We start from the raw sequence: 19,404 nt of genomic DNA, 5'->3' as shown, positions 1-19,404 counted from the left end.
TTTCCCTTACCCCATCACATGATAAGCTCTCAGTATACATTTTTTGATCCATTAATATGAGAGAATCTTTTAGTAGATAAAATTTTAATGAATCAAACCTATTCCATTATCTACTTACCAAGGCAACACTATTAAATGCACCTTTAAATAATTTTTGCTTTCCTGAAAAACATGCAGGAACTTCGTTATCTGTGTTTTGATACCTTAAAAATAACTTTCTTCTTATTAACTGTTGATAAGAGTATTAGGAAATGGGCTTGTGGAGCATAAACAGATATAGCCTTTACAGAGGGCATTCGTTCTATAAACACTGAATACTTACTGTGCTCTAGGCATTGTGCTGGCTGCTGGAATACAGTAGTGAGCAAAACAGACCAGTCCCTAATCTCAAAGAATTTGTAATCTAGTAGGAAAGATACATACATGAAATTACCAGTCTGATAAGAGTTATGAAGGAAAAATTTAGGGAGCTCAACAAGTATTTATTAGGGGAAACTCAGAAGTCAAGGAAGGCTTCTTTGAGGAAGTACATTAACCAGAGATCCAAAGATTAGTAGGAATAACATAGCAAAGAGAGTAGAGTCAGTGGAAAAGTGTTACGGATGGTGGGAATAGCTAGGTCAAAGTTCATGAAACAGGAGGAAACATGGTATTTTCAAGAATCGAAAAGAAGAAAAATATGGTTTGAGTTTGCAAAGAGGGGACAGAAGTGGACATAAGGCTAGAGAAGTGGGCAGAGGCGAGATCATGACAATATAAATGATCATCCTTAAATGTATTTCACTTCTGGGAATTTATAATGGAAAAATTATCAGACAGATGTGCAAAGACATAGTGATGTTCATTGTGATTAAGTTTATATCAGAAAAACTTGGAAACAGTAGTTTTCAACAATAGAGAATTGTTTAAATAAATTTTGTTACATGCATACAATGGAATTCGATAAAGCCATTAAAATGATGTGCATATGTCTTTACTGAAATACAAAGATGTTTTAAATATATTGGTAACTAAAAAGCAGGATGCAAACAATGTAATAGTTCATTTTTGTAAATGCGTAGAAACAGTAACAATTTATTCATTTTAAATAAACATATCGCAATTTAATGACAAAATGAAGAGAAAGTTCCTTTGTTAACCAGGAAAAAAATTTGAAATAGTAATGAGAAAAGGCCCAGAGGACAATTGTGACAATCCGTTGAATTGAAATTATTGATGATTGTAAAGGGGTGAAAACCCTGTATTGGTAGGTTTTTATTACTTAGATATGAAAGTCTCAATCTTAGCTAGACCAATATTTTGCAGTGGTTTGGGGACTACTTTGCAAGGGCAAAAGACATTGCTGGCTAAACTATCTCTATGTTTTCCAATAGAAACATCTACTAGAATGAATGGAAAACTCATAGTATGATGTGTGAATAGCCTCCAAGGTATTTTACAAACTAATCTTTAATTCACTCCATGATTAAAATCATGGGCAGCCTCTGACATGATAGGAATTAGTAGCTAAAAGTATCTAGTATTTATTTAAGCAAATAACCCTGACATATCTTTGAGAACTATTGTATAAGATGTTCACATAATAATAATAAATATTTCACCTCATCACAGAGTATACAGATAGTTGGTCTTAGGTTTTAGGTATTCCAAAAATATCAGCAAATAACTTTCTTCAGATAATTAATATCATTCAGATAAAGATATTAATGTTATCAGAGATGTAAACTGTGAAATGAGGTATATAAACTGAACCAGATTATTTATTTAAAGTGGTATTATGTACTGAATGTTTATGTTCCCATAAAATTCATATGTTGAACCTTAACCCCCAATGAGATGGCATTAAGAAGTGGGGCCCATAGGAGGTCATTAGATTTAGATAAGGCCATGGGAGAGGAGCCTTATAATGGGATCGGTGTTCCTTTCAGAAGAGGACAAGAGCAGAGCCTTCTCTCTTTCCACCATGTTAGGATATAGCAAGAAGGTGTCTGTCTGCAAGTCAGGGAGAGGCCCTTCACCAGACACCAAATCTGCCAGTATCTTGATGTTGGACTTCTACAACTATGAGAAATAAGTTGTTGCTTAAGCCACCCAGTCTATAGTATTTTGTTATAGAAGCCCAAGCTGATTATTTCAGCCATTGGTACTGAGAAGTTGGGTGCTGCTGTAAAAAAAAATATCTAAGAATGTGAAGCTTTGGAACTCATAACGAGTAGAGGCTGGAAGAGTTTTGAGGGGCACGATAGAGCAGCCAGGATTACCGTGAAGTGAAGGGTCTTTTAAAGGCAATTCTGGTGAGAGTTCAGAAAGAAAAGAGGAGAGTTGTAGAGAAAGCTTCCATCTTCTTATAGACTATACAAATAATCATGAACAGAATGTCGATATAGAAATCTGGATGATAACGGCCATTTTGTTGATGTCTCAGAAATGAAGAATATGTTATTGGACAATGGAGATAAGGTGGTTCTTGTTATAAACTGGCTGAATCATGTTCATGTCCTAGTGTTTTGTGGAAGGTAGAACATGTAAGCGATGAAAATGGTTATTTAGTTGAGGAGATTTCTAAGCAAAGTGTTGAAGGAGTGGCTTGGTTCTTCTTGGCTGCTTATAGTAAAATATGAAAAGAGAGAAATGAATTGCAGAAGGAATTGCTGAGCAAAAAAGAACTGGAACTTAAAGACTGCTTCTACCTGGTTTAAGGGCTGCTTGGTTTCAAAGGATAGGACTGCTGCCCTGTGAGCCACATGGGAGGGCCCTCACAGAGAGTCATATGGGCAACACTCTGCCAAGCTGAAGGGGTGGGGCGCCCTGTGGAGCCATGGGGTGACACTGCTACTCCAGTGGGTCCAGAAGGCAGAGCATCAACCAAAGTGGATTATCTCAAGCCTTAAAATCTAATGGAATTTGCCATGCTAGGTGTTGTATTTATTTGGGACCCATTACCCCTTTTTTCCTTCTGTTTTCTCCTTTTTGGAATGGAAGCATCTATAATATGCCTGTCTCACCACTGTGTTTTGGAAATACATAGCTTTTCTGGTTTCCCACGTTCACAACTGAAAAGGAATTTTGCCTCAGGATGGATTGTACCTAGATTCTCACCCATATATGATTTAGATGATATTTAAATGAGACTCTGGACTTTCGAGTTGATGCTGGAATGAGTTAAGACTTTTGTGGTCATTGGGATGGAATGAAATCATTTTGTATGCAAGAAGAACATGAATTTTGGAGGATGTGTAAAATGTTATGGACTGACTATTTGTTTTCTCCCCAAAAATTCTAATGTTGAAGTCCTAATCCCCATTGTGTTGCTATTTGGAGGTGGGGCCTTTGGGAAATACTTCAGTTTAGATAAGGTCATGATGGTATAAGTGCCCTTATTAGAAGAAGAAGAGACACTAGAACTTTCTCTTCATGAGCAAGCACCAATGAGAGGCCATGTGAGCACACAAGAAGGTGGCTGTCTACAAGCTAGGAAGTAGGCTCTCACCTGACACCAAATCTGCCATCACCTTGACGTTGGATTTCCCAGACTCCAGAACTGTGAAGAGTGAATGTCTGTGGTTTAAACCACCCAGTCTATGGTCTTCTGTCACAACAGCCCAAACTAAAACAAGTAGTCTTACAATCTTTTTCATTTATCATAAGGAATGGTGTATATTCTTACATACATTGGGTTAAAATAATTTTTTTCTCTATTATTTTCATTACAATTGTTTTTATAACTGAAGTCAATTTTATAGTGCTCGTGCCTCTGTGCATGTAAAGAAAGTAGAAAATCGCCGTGTCACTGTCACTTGGCTTTCACCACCACATCTAAGAGAACTAGATGAGACAGTACAGTACCCAGGACATTTCTGTTTGGAAGTAAGTCTGTGACTCAGTGTTAAACAAATGAGTTTCAAAGTTCAGATTTTGATTCATTCCAATTCAAAACTAAATCACTGAAAGGAATTCTTCGCAGTGACTGCTGCTCTTAAATAAGAATGGAATGTAATTTTTGGAAAAGGTTTTAAGAACCCATCCAGGTATTTCATCATTGTAAGGTAGTGTTATATTTTGCAGACCTTAAAATGGAACTTAATCATAAGTTTTGGTCAGTTTCTTCTGATAGCCATGCTTAGCCAAAAATGATTAGGAGATTAAAGAGGTGTCTTCACAACAGAAAAGTATACCAATGTTATATTAACAGATATTCAACCAACCTCTTTGGTTTTGATCTTGCCCAATCAGTCCTACCTTATGAATTTAGATCCTGGCTTTATGTAGATTCCCTAAGACCATATTTCTTAGTTTTTTAATCTGCCTGGAGGCCTTTATTTTTCTTTTGTGAAAATAAAACAAGACCACGATGATAAGGTGGTATCTCTCTATCCAAATTCAGAACCCAGGGAAACTTTTCTAATCATATCTCAGCTTTTCTGTTGCTCTTTACAACTCCAGTGTACTTTTTAGCCTAAGTTTAGATCTAAAGCTCAAGTTTAGAAGCTCCTGCCATATCTAGATTGCTCAAGATTTAGTAGAAAGTGATTTATTTAAAGGGGGCTGAAAATAAGCAATGGGGAATTTCTTTTCCTTAGTCTCTTCTTTCTTCATATTGTACCACAGCAAGATGTCCTAAAAGAACACCTGTTATATCTTAGGGATAAAACAAAAATCCTTGCATTATTTTTCTTATCAGTTTTTCCTGAACTGGCTCAGATCTGGAGTAAAATCAGGCAAAACCACAGTATGGCAAAGAAAGTCGATAGGATATAGAATTAATGCGATGCAAGGTAAGAATGAGAAAGTCAGGAGAAACCATGATTTCTCAAATGAGGCCAAGTATGAACCAGATTATTTCAGCTCCTATGTATGTCTCAGTCTTCTCACATCTTACATTTAAATACCATTTTCCAATATTATGCCATATAATCCTCACAAATTATGTTTAAAAGTAAGATGTAAAAAGACTGAGCAATAGTGGTTTAAATGTATAGCTTGAATTAGACAACTCAAGATTCTTATCATCTATAGAAATATGGGCTGAGAGCAAAAAATAGTTTCTAGGAAAGAATCAGAAATTCCTACATGAAAAAGAAGGAAACATAATGAGAGAATGGGTGGAATAAGAAATAACACACAAAAAGAAATTTTAGGAAAGGTAAAATGTGAAAGAATAGTAAGTTTTCGAAAATATGAAAGTAAATGAATTAAAGCAATTTTTAATTTTAAAAATGTTTCAAATGATTGCTTCGAAGGTATGCTGAACATTTTGTTACATACAGTTAACAGTGTCGAGCAAGCACAAGAAATCAAGGTTTGGAAAATATTTTTATTAAAATCAATTCTACAGTGAGGTGGAAATTCAGTATAATTGAGGAAATTTACCTGAAGAGAAACTTTGTTTTTTTAGATTCATCATTCCCAATTTTGAAATAAATACAACTTGATTCTGTATTATGTAATTCATGGGTAACACTGTAAAATTTTTAATCCATGGCTAATGTTTATTTATGATTATAAGAACAGCCTGAAGAAGAATCATCTTTTAGAAGTATATATCATGGTGACTTTTTATCATAATAAAAAGTATCGTAATAATTTATATGTGGCTATATCTACCATGATATATACTTCTAAAAGTATACTTTTAGAAGTATATATCATGGTAGATATAGCCACATATAAATTATTTTTCTTATTAACCATATCACCTCTTCCTTCCATCAATCAGGAATTTTTATTGTTTCAAACTGACCTAAGATAATATGGTCAGGCAAACTCTTATAGTTTGTGAGTGAGCATTGTTATCAGTTATAATGAAAAGAAGTTTTAGATGAAATTTTATTAGGCATTCAAATATTTATTAAAGAAACAAAATAGTTCATGCTTGACATTCCAGCTTTTTGATATTTAGGAGCTCTGACAATGCCTTGCATGAAAAATGCACTCGATAGGTACATGAACATATCTTAAGGCAGAATTCTGTTATTTTTATTTGTCATATCTGGCACCATGACCTTCCAAACCAATGAGTGGACGCACAAGACAAATCTCAGATGCTTTACCTGTGTGCAGCCTACAAAGTTTGCTGGATCCTTATATGTATTCATGCAGAATGGAGGAGTACCTCTGAAATATTTTGGCCAATCCACAAGTCTGGAACGCCACTTATTTCTTCCTTTAATGAAAAATACATTTTTTATTTGTTAAACATTCATTAGACTAATAATCAATTATTTCTTGTGTTGATCATCCGAGACAGGCATAGCTGAAACTTTTTCTGGTTAAGTGTTTGTCATATAGAAATATTTATAATAGTGTAAAAATTATTATATTCTCCCTTCTCTCCTACCTCTTATACCCACCATTACCCTCGCAGGCTTTTTTATCTGTATACAAACCTAATTTGTATACACACTCATATAAACATACTTTACATTTTTTTCCTACTTTACAAAATATTTTCTAAGTTTCTTTGGCCCATAGGAAAAAATATCTGGTTTGGCATTGAAAGTACTTAATAATCTGTTCCTCCCAACACCAACTTTCTAAATTCATTTTCTGATATTTTATTCTCTACAGTCAATGTTTCAGCCTCTCTGGACTTATAGTTTCCTACAGATGCTTTACCCTTTCCAGACCCTGTTCTTTTGATTATCTTGTTCTGTGCCTGGAATGCCTTTACGTTTCTATTTTATCTGGCTATATCTTTAAACCTTGTTTCTGACTTTATGTCCTATATGCATCTGTTTCCTAGTTTTCTATTGTGGAATCACTTGTTCCTCTGTATTTTCATAGTATTTTGTATATAACCTGACAATGGCAATAATCATCGTTATAATAGCTAACAAATATTGTCTTTATTGTATATATGTTTAACTGTTTTACACTTATTTAATCATCTTTACACATTATTTTGTAACTTATCTGCTTATGTGTCTTTTCCCAAATAGACTATAACTAACTAATATCTTTAGATTCTGGTATATAACAAACACTATATACCTGGGCATATGATGAGTGCTTAGCAAATCCTTGTATGCAAGAATGAATGTAAAAATGTTGCTCTTCAGTATTTGGTATTGAAAGTAATGCATAGATCATAATAATTGCTCTTCCTGAATATAGAATAGAGAAGGCTACAGTGTGAATTGAATTGAATGCAAAAGCCATGTGGGAGTGGCATGTATTTTCCCTATAGAAGATCCTATAGAGAATTCTATAGGTCTGTTAGAGTATTGAGGAAAGCTGAAGAAAATGCAAATAGAATTATTTTAGTCTAAGATGTTTTAGCTTGCATTATTTGTTGATGGCTTTAGTCTTTATGTGGGTATTTTGGGCAGTCATGATAGAATGAAATAATATTCATTAGAAATATAACATAAAAGCTGTTCATAAAATGAGAGTGATGAGAAGAGAGGAGAAGAGATTGCTATAGTGTGGAAATACAAGTTGTATTTGTCTGTGATCATCAAACTTTTTGCTTAATTTGGTTCCTAAAATAAGTTTGAAAAGTGATATACCACTTCACATGTTTTAAAGTTGATATTTAAAATACTTTTTATCGTAAGTTTAAGTAGCCACAGAGACTGTAATTTAAAACACACTATATGTTGTAGATATGCTTTAAATACATTCTGTCAAAACTTTGGAGTTGCCTTTTTCATTGAAACACAAAAAATGTTCACCATATAATCTAATTGGCTAAATCAATCCTCATTGTTAAACTACTTAGCTAAGTCTGACTTTGTTTGTCAATAACAAGCCTGACTTTATTTGTTAAATCAAATTGAATGTGTTAACACACTACATGACAACCATCTCACGTCTGAATTCTAATTGTGAAATGGATATATAGCTAGATTAATAAGCAGTCAGACAGACTTGTACAAAGGCATATAGTCTTGCCAGGATGAAATAAGCATCACCCCCTTTAATTTTTCTTGCTTTGCTCATAAGAGATTATCCCTAGGATCAATGCATTTTTGAATTATTCCTTTGCATTATGCTTTGGAGACTTGTATACCCAGGGGACAAAATACCATAATAAGGTTTAGGATGGGAGAGAAGTATGCTCTCTTTTTTGTAAAGTAGAAACATGGCAATTATGAGAGGCAAAGAGGAAAGGAAAACTGATGGCTTACAGGTGCATTCTCAGGCGGGTCAATTTTAGGAACAGGCACATGTGGAAGTTGAGGATTTAGAAACATTCTACTTAAACATTTGTATCTGCATTACCCTTGGAAAGTCTTTGTTTATATTTTCTTGAAGACTGCTAGTATGGGTTCTGTCCATGTAATATAGGCATTCCACACTGTGATCACAAGATAAATCAATTGAGACACCCAAAATATACTTTCCGGTGCTTTAGTAAATTCACCAAGTACCCTCTCTATATCTTACATTCAAGAGAGTACCAGATACTACAATCCTGTGGTTTATCAATTACAAGATAAGAGAAAGGATGAGTGTGAGAGTGGTCAGAAGAAAAAGTTATGCAAGAGGAAAAGAAATGCCTTTCTTCAAATCTAAGGAAGCAAGATTTGTAGAGTTCGAACAAGATGAAGATGAAGAGTTGATCAGAGGATTAAGTAGTAACCCCTTACCCCAGTAGTATGGACTGATTATCATTTATGTACAATAAAAGAGAACTTTCACAACTTGGATTTTCCTATAATTTGTGAAATTTTATTTTTTTCCTGAAAAGCTTTTTCTTCCTAGCATAAAATATAGGCAAATAAAAATGTTCAGTCTTTTTAAATTTATTTTTTATTCTCACTTGAGAAACTTTGTATACTTTTGGTCTTAAAAATTAATTTATAGGAATATTATAAAAGTGCTTAAAATAAGCATTTATACCAATATTGATTTAGCATTCTCAATGTAATATATTTTAAAATCTGCAGCATATTTGTGAACTCCTTCTTTTGTACTGAGTTATAATTCAACACAGAGTTAGAAGTCTGGCCGACATTAGGAAAGTTTCCTATTGAGCTATTTGTTTAGCTGATTATAAATCACTTAAAATATTTGTATTTTAACCAAGCTAAATTGCTGGTATACAACTAGGAAAACTATGCGATATCAATGTTATTTCTATTGCTAGTATTGCACTAGTTTAAAAAACAAAAACCCAAGAACCTGTGTTAGAGTTGAAAGAACTCCAAATAGTGCTTGCAGTTCAGAAGTATAAAATACAGTCTCTAGCTATAGTAAGAAAATATTCCAGCAGATTTAAAAGAGATTGGGAATAAAAAGCCATCCATTTGCTTTTTTGTAGAAGCAGTAGCAGTCTGCAGAGAAGTTATTCTAGCTTCAAAACAGTAAGGTAGATGGTTTTATGGGACTTGCAATTACAAACGTCCACTTTAACCTTTCTTTCTCACTGGCAGGTGTCCCATTGGCTTGCAGCCAGAGGCTGCGAGTGTAGTGTAGCTGGCGGTGTGTCCCCCAGAGTGTTGAAAATGCCAACACTCCAGCTGGCTGCTCATAATTGCACTGATTGTGGTTTGACAACCAGAGTTCCAAGAAAGAAATGTGATGAATATGTGAAAATATTTTACAAATTTGATCAGATTACAAATTTCATCTCTCTCTTTTTTTTCCTTTATAGATATGATATCTGCACTTATAAAAATAAGCCCTGTGGAACACTGGGTAAGTTTTTTTGTTTGTTCATTTGTTTGTTTGTTTTTATAAAAGGTGGACAATTCAGATTGTCTCTTCGGTCCAATGGGTTTACTTATTGTCATTCTCCTTTCTGACATATCTGAAATTATTCCTAAAAATTGTTAAATCTGACCTTTGTGGATGTGTCATTTAGCAGGAAACAAGTAGAATGATGATTAAAAACAACTTAGAAAATGATTCACAATCACCAATGACGATAAATTAAAAAGTTACCACTCATTTTCATGTAATTCATCTCTATAATGTATTTTCCAAAAATGCCAGTGAGTGTGAGAGCAAATAAAAGCAACCAGCATCTTCAAATCTCAGACTGAGAAAGGGAAGGAAAAAAAAAAACTTTGGTGATACTTAGGGAAGAAGTATTGAAAACAGTACTATTTTTGGGAACAATTTGATGGAAATAGTATATCCTCATAAATTAAGATATTGGAAATTTTTAGTACCTGAGCAAAAAAAGTAATTTTATACAATATTACAGACAGTAGTAGAGAGGACAGGATTGTTTTTTTTTTTTTGTGCTCCACAAATATCATTTGTTCTTTAAAAAGCATTTCTGTAGTATTACAGAATTTAAAAAAATCACATTTTGTTGCAGAGCATAACTTTATACTGGTAAAAGTTAACTGAGATACAAATGGGAAGGGGGAAAGGTAGCTTTCAAGTAGATTAAATCATTAAGCAACTAGAGTTCTTTTAAAAAACAGAAACTTTTTTCTATGATTTTTTTTTTTTTTAGTATCATAGAGGCTTTTTACAGACACAGAAGTTAAGCAACCGAAGGTGAATTCTCTGGTTTCTCTATGACAAGTCTCAACTTTTTTATCTGTAAAGGAATAATTAAGAAATCTATTCCTATGCACCTCATAAGAATTTTGGGAAGATTAAATTCAAGGGAGAGAAAAAGTCTTGCCCAACTTGCTGGGGAGTTCAGTTGATTATCTCTTCAGAGATTAAAATTTCTCTTGATGATTTTACCTGCCTTTCAGTCCTCTCTTACCTCACTTCCCTCAGGATTTATGGCTAAAGAAGAAATTCCTGTTTGCCAAGGATGAGTATTATGATGGAAAAGTTTGCCAGTTAAAAAACATAATGTAGAAAGAGCTCTCTGCTGCGAGAGCTCATATGAAAAAGATTTTCTGTGTAGTGTTTTAGGTTAACAAGATCTTGAACTGGAAACTAACCACTGGTTTTGACAGTTCCAGTACATTACCTTTTATAGTTTATTTAGCTTCCTTATCTATGAAGTAGAAGCAATATCTGCCCTTAATGCCTCAGGGATATTGTTAAAATCATTTAAGAAAATATAACAGTTTTTAGTAAAGAAGTACTATAAAAAATGAACTGATATTATTATTTAATGTGGAAATTACCTATACTGTTTAACTTACCTTCTCTGTTATTGATCAAATTCTGAAAACATTTACTAAGTGCTTAATCAATCTAAATGCAGTAGACACTAAGTCTCAAAGAAAGTACAAGCTAGAGCTTGTATATTTCTGGTATATATATGTATTTGAGGAAGTATGTACATATCTATACACATTCTATTCTGCTTTATGAAGGTAGATTATTTACATCGAGATATGTTCTTCATTGGAACATTAGTAATAACACTGCCTAGTACTTTTGTCTTTTTTGCCAAAGTAGTTTGAGGTATTTTCCTACCCTACTTCTCCTTTTGTTTCCCTCAAAATAATGTGTTCAAACTTTGATAGTTTATTAATTTCTAGAATCAATACACATCAATGCATTTGCAAGCTAAATATGTTGTTTTTCAAACCATTATAAATTATAAACCATTATAAATTATCTTTTATACTGTCTGTTAAACTACATGAACTGCATATATCTATTATACCCGTGTTGACTGATCTTCTTATTTGGAAAATATATTATCAGAATTGATCAGTTTTTTTTCTTTTTGAGTGGCCATTCTGGTAACTTTCACCTTGATTTTTATGCTGATTCTTTCATATTCTCTTGTTTAGTGCCCTTGATGACCATTTGTAACATGGTTAAGTAGATTTAAGGGTGCAAATTGTGGCCATCAAACTGAGGAAATCTAAATGACCCAAATACTAATCAAACTCCTATTAACACAATCACACATAAGAACTTTGACAGCTTCAATTTTATAGGAATACAGAAAATGGTGGGAGGTTGTGCAAATACATTAGCTTTTAGATTGTTCTTTTACTTTAGTTAAGATTTACCTTTATATTTTCAACAAGTAGTAGTTATTTACCAAACATGTTCTTTCTTAAGTTGTTCTTTCAGTAGAGCTAACAATTTTATATTAGACATAGAAGTCTGTCTGTGTTTGCAAATATACCTTGGGGTGTCATTGAGAATTCTCAATTCAAAATACAGTCACATGGCACATACCAAACAACAATGACAAATGAAAAGCTAACCCATGAAAGAATGTATTTTTGGAAATATAACAAATGTAATTTAACAATAATTATTCTTAGTAATTCTTTTTAAAAAATAAAAACAAATTTCATAAAGCTCAAAACAGAAACAGTTTTGAGTGGCTCTGTTCTTCCTATATCATGGTCCATATTGAACCCAAGAGCTTAAAGCCAGATAACGTGCTGCAAACTTATTTTGTTTTCTTTCTCTTTCTGTCTTGCTTTCTCTCATTGGAATATGAAACTAGCATTTATTAAATGTTTTTTATTAACTAAAACAATTAAGTCGCCTTGCCCCAAGTAGTCCCTTTTTTTACATCTTCTTCACATCCCAAGACTTCGAAGCGAATGGAAGGGGCAGCACAAGGGTGACCCCAGTGTTTATAATAACTCTGTGAGGCAGAAATCAACCCCATCCCCAACTCCTGCCTCTTCCACATAAAACAGCAGGAAAAGTAAATAATCTGTAAGCAAATCCAGCACTAACCTCATCTATGTTCCAGTGGGGTTATTATGTTGATGTTTTATATTAGAAGATACTCAGAAACAATTTCTCGAGCTTTCTTGTCAGTAAAAATATGAATCGAACATCTTTTATCATTCCAAATTAGAATAACTGGGAAATTGTACCTAGCACAGAATATTGTTTATTAAACTCAATACGTATTCACTGAATTGGATTAAAATCACTTTTGGTGGGAAGATAATTATTAATACTTGGATGATGATAGTAGACTACTAACACATGAAATGTTTTTCCTACTTTTCCTTCAATGTCTTCTAAATAACTTTTATCTTTATGTGTGTTAAGTATGAGTTGGCATCTATTTTCTTATAACACATGGCATTTTATCGTTTGCACAAAAATTATTTTTTCTAAGCACTGTTTTAAAGTTATGTACTAATTCACAGAGCATGATCTTTATTTGGAAATAAATATTAAAGCTTTTACATACTAAAATTCCCAAAGGAAGAATACTTTGAGTAACATAACATTTCACTAGAGTCAGCGAATTAACACCGTAGTTTTTGCTTTATTAGTAAAACACGAATGCATTGAAGGGGGATGGGAGAGGGGAGAACTACACTGAATGTGTGAATGACTTTCCTACCATTAAAATATTTAAAGAAATTGTTGCGTCACTATCAGGACTAATTTCAGATGATTAAAAAAATGCAAAAATCTCCCATCTTTAACAGTTCTCCTTTTTCTCTTTTGAATCATTCATTTTTGTTTTTATAAAAATGTCATTTTGAAAACCATTTGGGATTCCCTTTTTTTTGTTAACTAAAAAGTTGCTTGTATATTTTTATGAACCCACTAAACTTAAACAGATCTCTTTAGAAAAATAATGTGGATATATTTTGCTTTCTACAGCCTGTAGAATGTTAAAATAGAAATGCTTTCTTGAATTCCCTCTTCTGGCTCAAGTTACTAGGTGGTCCCAAGTTACCAGAAGTAAAATTTATAAATCTAACCCCTAGTCTAGACATTTTCCAGCACTGACTGCAGTTCAAAAAATATTAATGTCTAGCCGGCAAAGTGAAACTCCCCCCAGTGATTTTGCAAATGACTAGAAAGTTAACCTTTTGCCAACTGCTCCTTCTGTGCATGGAGGTTATTAAAAAGAATCCAGGCATTTATAAGTATGGGCTTTTTAAGACTGAAACACCTTGGCTTGACCCTTTGTGTCTCCTTCTGTTTATTCAGGCTTGGCCTCCGTGGCTGGAATGTGTGAGCCTGAAAGAAGCTGCAGCATTAATGAAGACATTGGCCTGGGTTCAGCTTTTACCATTGCACATGAGATTGGTCACAAGTGAGTGAGTTTAAGAAAATCAAAATAAATTTTAGAACTTCGCTCTTTTGAGCAACTCATAACTACTGTGTGGAACGCATGTGTTCAACCATATTTTACTGCTTTTTTTGTCTGATTCTATAGAGAATGTTATCATTTGGAGTATTGAGATAAATCATCTTAAGAACTGGAGACTTGTTAATCTTTTTGATTCAATGACTAGTATTCTTGGAGTAGTGAATGCACCACACTTAAAGTTTTGTTATTATATACATTTGAAATAATTTAGCTTTAGCACAGTCTACTCAACACCTGGTTCCTCAAAGTCAAGTTGTTGAAATGATCTTTCTTTTCCTCAAGTGACAACACCTATATATTTTAAAATCATCATTGACACCATTACCATAAAATGTACTTTGAATTTTCACTTTTCGTACAGCCCTAAGCATACCTTTTCCAGGCATAAAGTTTGTTCACTCATTGCTATGTAACTTGTATTTTCAGATGTACTTGTATGTCACTGAAAAGAAAGAAAGCCAAACTGATGTTACATGAGTGGTGAGATATCATCCTCACTACTTTTTAGGAGGATCTAGAGTTTTTAATATTTGTTTTAAATAAATGTGTGCCCAAAACTGTTCTATGGCTTCCCCTTCTCCAACCTCCCAACAATAACAACAACAACAAAAAAGCCCTTAATTGACTTCAAGCAGCAGGCAGTAGTAAATATAAAAGCCTGCTCATGTGGAGGGAGAGAAGTTTGAAAACTTTAAAAAGATAGTCAAACATTTTTAACTCAAACAAGCAGCCTGTTTGCAAGAACTCCTGACATTTGCATGATATAAGTTTTACAGTCTGCTTTTTTGGTAGAGAAATGGGTGGTGCAGCGGAAGAACCAATAAAAAAGAATGTTTATTATACACTTGCCTCAGAGGTCAATCCTGAGATAAATCTGTGGTTCAGCTTTTTTTTTTTTAAAAATAGAGAGTAAAATTGAGTCAATCTGTTTATTATTTTGAAAATTGCAATTTAAATTTTACCAAATTGGTATTGATTTGTGTGTAACTTCAAGTTACCAGCAAGTTTCAAACCTGACTTGATTCAGACATGGGGACAAATCAGTATTATACTTTTAATGAAGTCCTAAAAATATTGGTGTCCTAGTTCCCCTTGCGATACACAGCAGGGGAACTAAAGGGGAAAGCCCTCTTAAGCAGTCAGTTTATCTTCAACGCGCTTAAAAATCTGGCTCATTAATGTCTGTCATAATCTCATGCAGCCAGACTAAATGTAATAGGTTCTGTTAAATTAAATTAAATTGAAAGGTCAGGAAAAGTAATATAGCGGATGAATAATGTATGTATGAGAGCACTGTTACTTCATGCAGTCACAAGTTAGTCAATGCCAACGTATGCACTGTAGCCAAGGTGAGGGTTTATCTCTGTATCTTTTAGAAGATTCTAACCGAGCTACTCTCAGGCTTCCCAGATTTTTTTTTGGCTTAATGGGTAATTCCTTTGAATTTTTCCTAAGATGAATAGTTTATATGTAAGTAGAAGAATTGGGAAAGAAGTAGAATGTAGTTCTTAAGATTTATGTGCCTTGGAGTAACTTTATTTCATGGCTAATTCTTGTTTGGTAGTGTGAGTGTTAAAAAAAGGCAGGAGTCTACAAAATCATTTATATTGAGAGCCAGAAGAAATGCTTCCATTCAGAAATGTTATTTGACAAACTAAAAATTACCTTTCTTTCTTTCCATGTACAGTTGATTAATATGCGACTACCCTCATCTCCTTTCCCCCAGACCACTAGACAGGATATGTTGTTTAACATATTATCTTTTTCAATATGTCAAATTCTTATTTGGTCAGTTAGGGAAAATCTATTTCATAGCTAAAGATCCCTTTACTTGATTTTAAGATCTTACGGTTTAGCTTTAAGGAGCTTAGCAACTCAACTCTGGCACAACTCATGTTGCCATTAAAATACAGAGCTCTCGATTCTTCCTGAAACAAAGCAATAGCCATGGTAAATATATCAAGTATACTTTTCAGATAAAGTATACTGCATTTTTATAACTTGTATCATTTAGTAGGATGAATGTTAAGTGATGTGAGGATATCTGCAGATTCATCGCAGTGAAGAATATTTGACCACGAATTACTGAGAAGAGTCTCTACTGAGTCACTGGACTGTGAGAATATTGTCTGCCTTTTAAAAAATTATTTAGAATATGGTTTTGCACCATATATAGTTGTGTAGGGATATAGTATCCATTTAGACAGCTGTGGGATAACTTTTTTCTTTACTGAGACTTAGTGACCACTTTTATTTCTCTCCATGAGAAATAAAACAAAAAAATTAGTTTCTTTGTCAAATGAAAAAATGAGGTTTGTTTTATATCTAAATGACATGTCTACCATTAATGTAGGCTATAAGCCAAAGGCATTTAATGAAACTATATAAAAAGAGTGTTCTTTGAAAGTTTTTTTCATTAATTATATAGTTGCTATAGGTTTCAGAAGTTGAAGAAATTATAATGTTGAAGAGAGGTGGCAAGAATTCAGCCAGACCTCTGGTGTTTTGAGAAAACTACTAATGTATCTACACTGTACAAAAATAATCTTAAAAGAGATCTTAAAAATATTTATGTTTTTTAGGGATGCACATTGAAGTATGTAGGACTGAAGTGACAAGACATCTAAGATTTTCTTTTAAAAGAAAGGGAAAAAAGTGAAAGATAAAGCAGGAATAATCTTGATGATGTGTGTATGGGAGTTCATTATGCCTAATTTTTTTTCACAAATAAGAATAGGTCCTAAATAGGCATAAATCTTTTAGATGCGACACTTATTTCTTAATTGTGATTGAGTAAACTATAACTCTGATTTTGAGAAAATTAAAGAAGTGTTAAAGTTGTACTGAAAGCTATAGGGATATATTGATCTTGCTTTTGGAAATCAATATCAGTGTTTGGTTTTACCAATAGGAATATGCTTTCTATGGAAGATCGGTTAGGAGATGAAATTTTAAAAATTAGAAATGTGGCAAAACTTTCAAGATAAAATTGTAAATTAAGTTACCTGTGTTAGGAAGCTCTTATTAGTTTTCTTTAAACTTCAGTTCTCTTGCTGCAAGTATCTAAGTGTCTTTAAATGCTTCATCAGTGTTGTGCTTTCATAATAGAAGGTTAATAATAAACATACACCAAGGTATTTGGAAGTTTAATGCCTTTTCTAGTTTTGGTATCAAAGTAATGTTAGTTTTATAAAATGAATTAAGGAGTATTCTATTTTCTGGAGGAGTTGCTTTCCCATGAATAGACTTTAAAATGTTATTTAAGTATAATTTACATATAATAAATGTGTATCCATTTTGTGTACAGTTTAATGAATTTTGACAAATGTATATAACCATGTAAGTACCACGACAATCAAGATACCAACATTTTTGTTACCTAAAAAGGCCCCTTGTCTCCTTTACCATCTCCACCCTCCTTCCCCTTTCCCTGGCACCAGACAACCGTAGATTTACTCTCTATCACTGTAGATCAGGCTTGTTTTTCTCTGTAGCTTTTTTTAAAAATAAATGTGCATAGGGGGTACTCTTGTGTCTAGGTTCTTTCCCTCAGCTCAGTGTTTTTGAGATTCATCTATGTTGTGTATCAGTTCTTTTTTTTCCCTGAATATCGCAATACACATAACACATTTTAGATTGTTTCTAGTTTGGAGTGATTATGAATAGTGCTTCTGTGAATATACATGTATAAGTATTTATATGGACATATGCTTTCATTTCTCTTGGATAATAGTACTGATAGCATAATACATGTTCGTTTCACTTTATAATAAACAGATAAACTTTTTCAAAATGGCTATAGACAATTTTGCATTCCCACTAGCAATCTATGACAGTTTTGATGACTTCAGATACTTGCCAACATTTGTTATTGTCTTTTTTATTTTAGCCATTATTATGCATTTAGTGGTATCTCATTGTGGTTTTAATTACTTGACCGTTTATTTTCTGATGAACTAATAATGTTAGTGATGATGGTATCTTTTCATGTGCTTATTTGTCATTCATTATCTTCTTTAAATGTCTATTCAAATTCTTTTCCAACTTTTTAAAAAACTGAGATGTTTTCTTCTTATTGACTTGTAAGTTCTCAATATAATCTAGATAAAAGTCATCATTATATGTACTTAATGAGAATATTTTCTCCAACTCTGTTACCTGCCATTCATTTTTAATGATGTCTTATGAAAAGCAGAATTTCGATGAGTCTAATTAAAAAATTTTTTTTTCTTATTTGCATTTTTTTATGTCTGAACATATCTTTGCCTACTTCAAGACTGTGAAAATTTTCTTATATTTTTGTCTAGAAGTTTTATACTTTTTTACATTAAGAGCTATGATCCATTTTGAATTAATTTTTTTTGTATGGTGTGAGGTTCCTCTTTTTCATCTCATGAATATTCAATTATTTTAGCACAATTTCTTTAGAAAAATTGGTTGATTTGTACTTTTCCTTTAATGTTTTTTGCTAGTTCGGGTATCAGTATAAAATTAATGTTATAAATTGAGTTAGGAATGTTTTTCAGTTTCTGGAAGAGTTTGTATACATTAGGCAGATGTTATTTCTTCCTTAAATGTTAAATACAATTTACCAATGAGGCCATATGAGCCAGGAATTTTCGTTATGATTATTAGTTAATAATTTAATTTTTTATTAGCTATGAAATAACATTTTTAAATCTTTTGAGTCTTTTTGTTAATTATCTTTCAAAGTATTAGACTATTTTAACTAAATTATCAAATTTATTATGATATACTTGTTCATTATGTTCTTTTATTGTCTTTATAAATTGTCTGTAATGTAAATAATAATGTTCCATCATTCATTCCTGATATTTGTAATTTGTGTTTTCTCCTTTTTTCTTTTTTCCAGCTTTATTGAGATATAATTGACATATAACATTGTATAAGTTTAAAGTGTACAACGTGATGATTTGATACATGTATATATTGCGAAATGATTACCATGATAAGGTTAGTTAACACATCCATCACATCATATAATTACTCTTTTTTGTGTGTGTGGTGAGAACATTTAAGATCCACTTTCTTAGCAGCTCTCAAGTATACAATGCAGTGTCGTAAACTACTGTCACCATGCTTTACATGAGACCTTCCAGAACTTATTCATCTTATAACTGCAAGTTTGTACACTTTGAACAAAATCTCCCCATTTCACCCACATCCCAGCCCCTGGCAACCAACATATTACTCTGTTTTTATGAGTTTGGCTTTTTTAGATTCCATGTATAAATGAGACATTCAGTATTTGTCTTCTTAATCTGACTTATTTCACCTACCATAATGCCCTTAAGGTTCATCCATGTTGTCACAAATGGCAGGATTGCCTTTTTTTTTTAATAACTGAATAATATTCCATGCACACAATGGAATATTCTATTACACACACATACAAGCATATACACATCACATTTTCTTTA

General features: G+C 32.8%; 1 protein-coding gene across 10 annotated transcripts in view; it reads left to right on the top strand.

Annotated features, from left to right (window-relative positions):
* Positions 1–19,404, top strand: part of ADAMTS6 (ADAM metallopeptidase with thrombospondin type 1 motif 6) — a 244,972-nt gene that overhangs the window by 83,354 nt on the left and 142,214 nt on the right. For all 10 annotated transcript variants that reach the window (XR_003046702.1, XR_003046701.1, XM_025047793.1 and 7 more), the window contains 2 exons: positions 9,599–9,642; positions 13,801–13,906. Coding sequence is in view for 8 of the 10 variants with exons in the window: in XM_025047793.1 (XP_024903561.1) it covers positions 9,599–9,642; positions 13,801–13,906 (150 nt within the window). In the remaining 2 variants the exon portion in view is untranslated. The remainder of the gene's footprint in view (positions 1–9,598; positions 9,643–13,800; positions 13,907–19,404) is intronic.

This window comes from Pteropus alecto, unplaced genomic scaffold (genome assembly GCF_000325575.1).
Source record: "Pteropus alecto unplaced genomic scaffold, ASM32557v1 scaffold20, whole genome shotgun sequence".
NCBI lineage: Eukaryota > Metazoa > Chordata > Mammalia > Chiroptera > Pteropodidae > Pteropus > Pteropus alecto.
Note: the sequence above shows the minus strand (reverse complement) of the source record. Positions and strands in the feature narration are given on the sequence as shown.